Source organism: Mandrillus leucophaeus, unplaced genomic scaffold, assembly GCF_000951045.1.
Source record: "Mandrillus leucophaeus isolate KB7577 unplaced genomic scaffold, Mleu.le_1.0 Scaffold75, whole genome shotgun sequence".
Lineage (NCBI taxonomy): Eukaryota > Metazoa > Chordata > Mammalia > Primates > Cercopithecidae > Mandrillus > Mandrillus leucophaeus.
The window spans coordinates 2,229,552-2,239,989 of NW_012108141.1; the positions used below are offsets into that span (position 1 = coordinate 2,229,552).

Genomic DNA, 10,438 nt, shown 5'->3' on the forward strand with positions numbered 1-10,438 from the left:
GAGACGGGCGGATCATGAGGTCAGGAGATCGAGACCATCCTGGCTAACACGGTGAAACCCCGTCTCTACTAAAAATACAAAAATTAGCCGGGCGCAGTGGCGGGCGCCTGTAGTCCCAGCTACTCGGGAGGCTGAGGCAGGAGAATGGAGTAAACCCGGGAGGCAGAGCTTGCAGTGAGTGGAGACCACGCCACTACACTCCAGCCTGGGTGACAGAGCGAGACTCCGTCTCGAAAAAAAAAAAAAAAAAAAAAGAAACTTAAACATAGAACCAGATGAAAATTGGGGGCAGAGGGTGGGGAATATATATACATATATGGGGAGTGGGGAGGGTAGAGAGAAAGAGGATTTTCAGATGTGAATAAATAAGAAATAAGGTCATGGAAACAAGGCCCACATATTCTGTGTGTAACTTACACAGCCAGTCTCATTATTTTGCAACCTGTTTGGTTGTGATTATATCTCTCAAATTTGAAATAAGTAATATTTTCATTACCTACCTATTTCTTTTTTTTTTTTTAAATACTTTAAGTTCTAGGGTGCATGTGCACAACGTGCAAGTTTGTTACATATATATACATGTGTCATGTTGGTGTGCTGCACCTATTAACTCATCATTTACATTAGGTATATCTCCTACTGCTATCCCTCCCCCCTCCCCCTTCCCCACAATAGGACCCGGTGTGTGATGCTCCCCTTCCTGTGTCCAAGTGATCTCATTGTTCAACTCCCACCTATGAGTGAGAACATATGGTATTTGGTTTTCTTCTCTTGCGATAGTTTGCTGAGAATGATGGTTTCCAGCTGCATCCATGTTCCTACAAAGGACACGAACTCATCCTTTTTTATGGCTGCATAGTATTCCATTTACCTACCTATTTCTGTGTCTCCTCTTCCATTACCATTGATTATTAGAAGCACAGTGTTAAAAGAAAATATCCTTAAAATGGGAACTGTGGGGGCTGGGAGGACTGGTGAGATGTTAGTCAAAGGATACAAAACTTCAGTTTGATATAAACCAATTCAAGAGATCTAACATACATCATGGTGATTACAGTGAATATATTGGGCCAGGCACAGTGGCTCATGCCTGTAATCCCAGGACTTTAGGAGGCAAAGGCGGGAGGATTGCTTAAGCTCAGGAATTTCAGACAAGCCTGGGCAACACAGCAAGACCCCATCTCTACAAAAAAAAATTAAAAATTAGCCTGCCATGGTGGTGCACACCTGTAGTTTCAGCAACTTTAGAGGTTAAAGCAGGAGGATGGCCTGAACCCAGAAGGTCAAGGCTGCAATGAGCCATGGTAGCAGTACTGTACTCCAGCCTGGGTGATAGAGAGAGGCTCTATCTCAAAACAAAAACACAAACAAACAAACAAACAAACAAAAAACCCCAAAAATACTCTATACCTGAAAAATGCTGAGATTAGATTTTAAGTGTTCTTACCACAAAACAAAGATAAGCAATTGAGATAATGCGTATGTTAAACAGCTTGACTTAGCCATTTCACTATGTATATCTATCTATATCTATATCTCTCTCAAAACATCATGTTGCATGCCCTAAATATGTATAACTTTGACTTGTCAATTAAAAAATGAATTTAAAAAACTGGGACTTGCGATGAGTGATTACATTAGTGTAACAATGGCACTCTGCCTCACACTCTCTCTGGAAAGTGTGTAAAATCCAGATGCTGAAGGGGCCAGATGGCTAGGGCAAATGAGTGACACAGGCCGTGAGTTTGCACATTTGTTTGCATGTCAAACCCCAGCAGCAATATTCATTTCTACAAAGAAACATGCCCTCTCCCATTTCTGTTAAACCCATGATCCTCTCAAGCTATCTTTCATTTTCCTTCCTTTGGTAAGGAGTGTCAGATATAGAGAAATATTTCTCTAAGAAACACAACAGCACATGCACAACAACAGACACCTTCACTGGGCCTTGGGAGCCAATAAGGGCGCAAAGGACGGTGGGTGCTGTGGTCTGAATGTTTGTGTCCCCTCAAAACTCCTTTGTTGATATCCTTACCCCCAAAGTGGTGAGATTACGAGGTGATTAGGTTATGAGCATAGAACCCTCACGGATGGGATTAGTTCTCATAAAAGGTACCCCAGAGAGCTCATTCGCCATGTGAGGTTAGAGTGAGAAGTCCATAATCTATGAGGCAGTGGGCCCTCAGCACACCCCAAATCCGCCGGGGCTTTGGACTTCCCAGCCTCCAAAACTATAAGAAATAAATTTCTGTTGTTTATAAGCCACCCAGTCTATGCTATGTTGTGACAGCAGCCTGAATGGACTAAGACAGTGGGAAACAGGGAAGGCAGGTCTCTTCTAAGGGTCAGCCTCTTTTCTGACCAGATAGCTACCACACAGAACTTGGTATGACGAGTACCAAAGAACATCCACATGTTTTAAGAGAAGTTGGAAATCTGGACCAGTGGGTGAAGTTTCCAGATTTTAAAGGTATAAATCATTCATGAGACAAACATGTGACCACTGGCCTACAAAGTGGGGCAAAATGTGAGATTAAACAACAAAATGCAAACAAAATCATTTCCAAAGAAATTATTTTCTCTATTCATCCAAGTAATACTTACTGACCATCTATTGTGAATAAGACATTACATTTGGCAGTAAGAAACAAAACCAAATATGACAGGACCTCTACCTTCAAAGAGAGTTTCACACTAGATTAAAATACCAAACTACCTCATACGGGTTGAAAATCCCTGCAGGGCTGAGGCTAAAAGGGAATTATTGAGTAATTCAATTATGGAGATATGAATGCTCTTGTCTACTTTGATCAGCATTCTGGGAAAGACAGGAGATTGTGAAACTGGAATTACTGATGGCCCAAACTCCTGTTTTTAACACTGGACTCATGGAAAGCCAAAAGGACACAGTAAATGAAAGACACCCCAAGCAAAATCCTTGTTGTTTGAAAACGTTAACAATATAGCTTCCAAACTGGCCTTACAGGAATATGAAACAGGGATATTATGTATTTTTTAAAATATTCTAAAAATCAAAATAATTAATTAAATGAAAACGAGATCAACAGTTCTCAAAGTGTGATCTCAGGACCCCTGGGGAGCCCCAAGACCTTCTAAGGAGAGGCCCACAAGGTCAAAACTATTTTAATACTAAGGTATCATTTGCCTTTTTAATTATATTATTTCTCTGAGTGTAGAGTGGAGTTTTCCAGAGGCTACCATGGTGTGTAATGATGTCATATTGGAATATGTGCTTGTGTATTCTTCTGTTTTAAACATTTCTCAAAAGTACCTATCAGTTTCAATCTCTAATATTGTACATATCAATAGGTATAACCCATGGAAACATAAGTTCTTTGGGGTCCTCAATAATTTTTAAGAGTATGAGGGGCCCAGGAGTTTAAATTGGATTATACAATCTGTAAGGGTAGAGACTGCATCTTGCTTAGTGTTATATCCATAGGTCTTGGCACACTGCCTTGCAAATGGTACACACTCAGTAAATACTTGTCAAATAAAAGAATGACTGCCAAAGCATGTACCTAAAGGTGCTTTTAGATACAGAAAGCAAACACCTAAAGTGGTCTTTATTTCCCTTGGTTGTTTTTTCTAGTCACCAGCTTGGATTAAAAATGGTCCCTTCCTTAGTGTATAGTGTATAGACAGTGCATATCTTGATGATATGGCCAGGAATGTCTAGTCACTTGGCCAACGTCCTATGTTTTCATTAATGAGCTTATAATTCCACCTCCTGATTCTTCCTGGGAAACAAGCAAACGTCTGGCAGAACAGATGGCCCCTTTGCTGTGGCCTGACAGAATGAAATCTTGGATTTTATTTAACAATAAAGCAAAGTAGTTTCCACAGGCGGGAACCTTCCCCTCCTCACCAAATAATATTTCCTTTAATGTAAACTTGCAGATTAATAGTAATTATTAGTAGTAATATCCTCAATTAGAATTACCATCTTAAGGAATGAAGATATGGTCTAAAATAATCACTATACAAATATAAACAACTTTAAAAAAATGCATATTCCCAAAATTGCAGATTACGATTCCACAGCAATCTGCCTCCGGTAATGGATTTTATGATAAGGACTTTAACCTGGGTTCTGTTCCTAAAGAGTCTGATTCAGCAGGTCTGGGGTGGGGTCTGGTATTGTCTAAATCTTTGTAAGTGATTTAGATGCATCTCGTAGAATCTAGGGACTATGCTGACAACTGTTAGCCTACTGTATTGTCTTAATCATTAATAAGGAATGCACTCATAGTCAACATGAATCAGTAAGACACTGAAAGAAACTTAATATGATTTTGATCTCACAAGATCATGTTTCTAAAAGCCAGGAAAGAACTTGGGTAATTTTGCTTAGGAGTTAGAGAATCTTGCAAGGAAATTAATGACACTGCCTCTGTTTACAGTGCTATAGTTTCTTCCTGTGCTGAGCCAATCACATTGCTCCACTACAAACTCGGAAAAGAGAAACTAGGAGATGAAGGACGTCTATGAGAGGTCAGCAGCTGGAAAGTCACAACGAGGCGGGGCTGAGCAAGCCCGGATGAGTACAGAGCCAGGCTGAGTAAACAGAGGAAGCCTGTTGGAGAAAGCAGAGGAAAAAGTGGGAGACAGAGTGTGCCTGGCTCCTGCTGACTTTCCACTTTCGATTGTCCTCTCATGAGGCCTTACTGTGCCATGGTTCTTGCCCTTTGATTTTTATGAGTTTCCCCTTCCAGATTTACAAAAAGAAAAAAAGAATCCCATCTTGCCTGAGCTAGTTTGAATAGGCCTCAACTCCTTAAGAGAGCCAAGAAGCAGGATACATTGTGGTCTGTAAGGACAATGTGGCATGAGAGGTGAGGGATGGCCACAGAATTTATTGTCCAAAGCAGAAATCTTTTGGAGGGAAGGCGGTGTTAGTGATTACACCAGAACAACAGGTACACAGAAACCAGATGGGACTATTCCAGGCAAATGGGATGTATGGTCATCCTTAGGATGGGAAAAGTGGGTTCAGGATCAAGAGACCAGCTGGCACAGCTAGCTCTACCCCTCCCTCTCCATTTGACTTTAGATAAGTCACTTCTGTTCCAAGAGCCTCAATTTCCTTGACCGTAAGATAACAGATTTGAGATATCTTTACTGGTTTTTTCTGATCAAGAAAAATCTCAGACTAAGATAAGTCGTCTTTGAATAGAGGAAACTCAGGAGATGAGGTAGATATGCAAGAAGGAGTCCTTTAAAATTATATATAGCTGAATGCCTTTACATACACATCAATAAAGATGTTTTACTGATTTGACTTTAAAAAACAAGATCATGGCCGGGCGCAGTGGCTCACGCCTGTAATTCCAGTACTTTGGGAGGCCGAGGCCAGTGGATCACGAGGTCAGGAGATCAAGACCATCCTGGCGAACACTGTGAAACCCCGTCTCTACTAAAAATACAAAAAAAATTAGCCAGGCATAGTGGCGGGCGTCTGTAGTCCCAGCTACTCGGGAGGCTGAGGCAGGAGAATGGCATGAACCCAGGGGGCGGAGCTTGCAGTGAGCGGCGATCGTGCCACTTCACTCACTCCAGCCTGGGCAACAGAGTGAGATTCCGTGTCTGAAAAAAAAAAAAAAAAAATCCCATATAGTCACTAATCAAAGCAATCTGGTTATCAGTGATTATATTTTACTTCTTTTTTTTGGTTTTTTTTTTTTTGAGACAGAGTCTCGCTCTGTCGCCCAGGCTGGAGTTCAGTGGTGCCATCTTGGCTCACTGCAACCTCCGCCTCCCAGGTTCAAGCGATTCTCCTGCCTCAGTCTCCCGAGTAGCTGGGACCACAGGTGCCCGCCACCATGCCCAGCTAATTTTTGTATTTTTAGTAAAGACAGGATTTCACTATATTGGCCAGACTGGTCTCGAACTCCTGACCTTGTGATCCACCCACCTTGGCCTCCCAAAGTGTTAGGATTACAGGCATGAGTCAGCGTGCCTGGCGTATATTTCACTTCTTGAGGCTTCAGTAGAACAGCTCCAAAGTTGCTATGGCTCCCAAAAGAAACCAGTTGGTGCTGACTTGTGCAAAGCCTCTGGTCCAGACGAAGGGGAAGTGTATTTGTCGTGTTCATTGCATCTCTGAGACCTAATGCTACAGTCCTGCCTTGACCTGTGAAGAGGAAGTCAAAGGTGTAAACTAGACTCCCACTGGTTCCCTTGACAGCCCATCCCTTGTTGACCAGCCCTGACTGTGGCCACTTCTGCATCCCTATTACTGGGAGACAGTCAAACTGCCAGCATGTCTGCAGAGATTAGGAGTGCACACTTAATATTCTGAGCCGCACAGTTGCTCTGAAAGGTCACAGGATCTCAGAAGTTTGGAGCTAGGAGGAATCATAGCTTGTATAATAAGTTTCAATTCACAGATGACAAATAATGGCTAAAGACATAACAAACGTTAACGTTCAGGCATTGTGTGATGCATTGTGCTGGGTGCTTTATAGCAATCATATTTCATTCTTGTGACAACTCTATGAGGTAGGTATTCTTATCCTTATTATTCCTATTTTCAAAATGAGGATCCTGAGGTTTTGAGGGATTAAATAACTTGCCACTCTGCTTGTTCAGCTTAGTCCAAGAAATCCTTAGGGACAGAAAAAAAATGTTTGACTCAGTTCTGCTGATTCTCAGGACACTCTTCTTTCTATTAAAATGATCACAGGTGAGTCAAGAGGTATTTAATATGTATCTTAGGCACTGTGCCAGGTGTCAAGGCAGTTCACTGGGATACCAGATGAAATGTAACATAAACTCCTGCCTTTCCAGGCCTAAGGGAGGAAAAGCAACTGCTGGGTCTCTGCAAAGCTCTCTCTTCATGAAGGCCCAAATGCTTATAAGGAAATGCCGTATTAATGCTCATAATATCCCCTAGGAAGAGGGTGTGGGAAAAAGAGAAGAGAAGTACTATTATGCCTGTCTTGCAAATGAGAAAATTGAAGCAGAAACAATTACAGGCCTTGCCCAATACAAGGCAGTCACCACTGAGGCCAAGAATGAAACAAAATTGTCTTGGCTCCTTCTACTATATAATATCACTGGCCATAATTAAAAGTCTCTCTCATCTCTGGTCACTGCAGGGTTCAAGGACAATTATCATTTGAGACAACTTTTTGGATAGGAATTATCTTACTAAGTTTCCCACACCTACTCATTTGAATTTCATCCCTTTTCCCTCTCCCCTTTATGATGTAGACAAGTCAGGGCACAGACAATCTTCAAATGAAAAACAAAGAATTGGAAATATCAGAGTAAATTATATTACAACTATATTAGAATCAAGTTATGAATGAATTCTCCCATAGTAATACTAGTGGCAATAAAGATGACTGCCATATATTGATCACCTATTCTGTGCCTGATACTATGCTAAGTGCTTTATTCTTGGTCCTACAATAATACACATGCAGAGACAAATACAGGTTTTGTGGGTCCCTTCTTAAGAAAAAGAAAATTTGGGATACAGAATGAGGTACAGGGCTTTGGAAGGGCCTGTGCAAGTGAGGGACCCAAAGCTTAACTTTGCAAGTTTCATGGTAAATGCATCACTGTGCCCAAGTTAGCTAACAGCTCATATCCCCACTTTTACAAGCAATGAAATTGAGAAGCAGGTAACTGAAGTAACTTGACGTAAGTCATAAAGCTTATAATGGCAAGAATAGGATTTGAAAATATGGAATCTGACTCCAAATCTCATGTATTTTCTTAGCGTGGCTTCTAATAAAAATAAAATTGCTATCATTTATTAAGCACTAACTATATCCCAGAAAGATCACACCTTAAGGTTATCAGAGTTATTTGACAAAGCAGATGTGATCGTTAGTCCTTATTATCCCTATTTACAGATGGGGAAAACATGAATCAAATAAGATTAAACAGCCCATGGTCACCCAGCTGGTACATGGTGGAAGCTAGGTTTCATGCCCAGGAGTGTAAGATCCTCATTCTTTCCCACTATCCCATGCTACCTACCACCCTACAGGTAATCCAGGAAAAAGCAAAACAGTGATGTGTGACTTACCTCTAATGACAACAGTATTTCCACATCTGTCCACTGAAACTAGCCCTGTCCTTTATTTTCATACAATACACCGTGCAGTCCTCCTTAGCTGGGATTGAGCAGCTCTGAAAGTCCACTTCCCTGTACTGTTACTTATCAGAACAGAGTCCATTCCTCATGGAGAAAACCACTTGGAAATACCAACACAAACTCAGGCCCCAGTCAAGTTGCGTTACAACCACCCCCTCGCCCAGAAAAATGGAGACACATAGAGAATCTAAGGGCTGGCTATATTGGAACCACGGGGAAGATCACTCATCCTATAGGGCTCCTTGAAACAGCCTTTCAAAGCCATATAAGAAAACTCACATATTGACTATAATTGGATTGCTTAACTCTAGTCACCCAAAGCAAGAGATTACATCCTCAGACACAGCTCACCATGGATTTGGACATGGACAGGAGTGGAGAAAGGATTCAGTTTCTTTTTTCCTTGAACATGAGTACTGAGAGGAAACTGACCCTTGAGATGCTCGGACGGTGGGCCTTGTCTTCCCTTGGCCATGTGAACTTTAAAAATTTCATTATGCTTTTTGAAAAATTGCCTTTAACTGCCAGATTTCAGGTACTCACTTAATTACTTTTGGAAACTCAGTTAAAGGAATATATCCATTGCCACCTGGAATAAAACAGCTTTACTAACTGGAGAATGCAGTGATTCAAAGTAGACTAGGCCTGGGCTTTTTTATCTGGCCACAGCAAGTGCAAACCAGTGGGAGAAATGAAGCGTGCAGTTACGGATGCCAACAAGAAAAGCTGCTGCTCCGGTGATTTTTTTCTTTCTTAAGGAAAAAATGATCCCAGTAACTCTCTCTTGTTCCTCTTTTGACACAGCTTGGTGGACGTGGGGGAAAGGGCAGATGAAATGACTAGTGAAATCAAGAGATGAAGTATTCTTAAAGGACTGGCTCTCCAGCCCAATCATCTAGAGGAAGAAACAAGTTCAGATTCTTGTAGGGAATCTAAATGCATCTGTGCCTGAAAATTATGGCCGTTTGAGAAGAACAAGAATTCATGGTGAGACAAAGCAACACAGGCTGTTGGTACAAGACACAAAGCCACTAAGTCAGCGTTCAGCAAAGACTGATGGATGAAATGTCACCCAGCCTAAAGGACTAGCCCAGCTACCAATTGCCCCTGCCCAGCCCAAGAAGGCAAGAACACAATAGACCGCACACCCACGTCTCATCCCCAGGCGCACACCACTTCAAAGGCCACAGCAAGCAGACAACACAACCTGCCTCTTCTGCGGTGTCTTTCATTTAGTTCTGTTTCTTCATGAAGTGGGAGGGAAACAAGTTTGGGCTCACCTGAGATTGGGGTGTAGACGGAAGGAATGTGGAGAGATGCAAACGACAGAACACAACCGAAGGCCTTTTTAAAAGTCAGGATCCATAGCCTTACTTATTACTGTAAAGGGAACAGAGTAGGCGCCATCCTTCCCCATCCTTCCCTAACCCTCGCCTACCAAACCCTGGAAGACAAGGACGCAAGAAGAGTTGTAGTGCAGAGGCTCTGCCCGAGTGCAGGTCTTCCCCATACAAGGTGCAGCAGCAGGGGTGGAGGGGCGTGCTGGAAGACTCCACCACACACAAAAACACACAGCCCGCCCCGCCTCACCTTCTCGATACTCTGGTCCACAGCCTTCTGGAAGACCCGGGCCACCAGCAGCGTGACGCTGGTCACCAGCAGGAGCAGGGACAACGTCCCCGCAGTGTAGAAGCAGCATCGGCCCATTCTGTGTGCCGCTCACGGGCCGGGCCAGGCCGGGCCGGGCCGGGCCGCACCCGCCCGGGATCCCACTGCAAGGAGGGAGGAGCCGCCGCAAAGGCGTTGGAAGACCCGGGACCCTTCCGCGCCCTCCCGGCGCCCAGTTCGTGCGCGCAGCTGGCGAGCGCGGCCCCGGGTGCACTGGGCGGATAGGGCCACCGAGGGACGGGCCCGGCCTCGGTTTCAGTTTTCTTCGCCCTGCAGCCGCGGCGCCAGCCTAGCGCAGCTCAGCAGAGTGCAGGGAGCGCGCAGGGACGTGACGTTCGCGGGCCGGGTTCGCCGCAACCCCGGGAGGCGACCGCCGGCGACTGCGCGGGGAGGCGGGCGGGGGCGGAGGCCGCAGTCATGTGCCCTGCGGCGGCTGCAGTGATTCGGCCCGCGCCCTCCCCGGTCGGTCCCCGGTGGCCCTGAGTGGCTGCGGCGCCTGAGCCAGGCCCGGCCTGGCGGCTCCCAGCGCCCTGCACCGCAGGCCCAGCGCTCGCCCCACCGAAATCGCCGAACCCGGTTCACGCATTGATTTACTCGTTCCGCAGATAGGTCTGAGGGCCTCCTATGGGCCACGCGCGG

The 10,438-nt window shown here is 44.2% G+C and overlaps 1 protein-coding gene across 2 annotated transcripts in view; it reads right to left on the reverse strand.

The window, feature by feature from the left end:
* SCARB2 (scavenger receptor class B, member 2) overlaps positions 1–10,183 on the reverse strand; it is a 60,375-nt gene extending 50,192 nt beyond the window's left edge. For both annotated transcript variants that reach the window (XM_011966205.1, XM_011966204.1), the window contains exon 1: positions 9,722–10,183. In XM_011966205.1, coding sequence (XP_011821595.1) covers positions 9,722–9,838 — 117 coding nt within the window. In that variant the 5' untranslated portion in view covers positions 9,839–10,183. The remainder of the gene's footprint in view (positions 1–9,721) is intronic.
* Between the last annotated feature and the right edge of the window lie 255 nt (positions 10,184–10,438).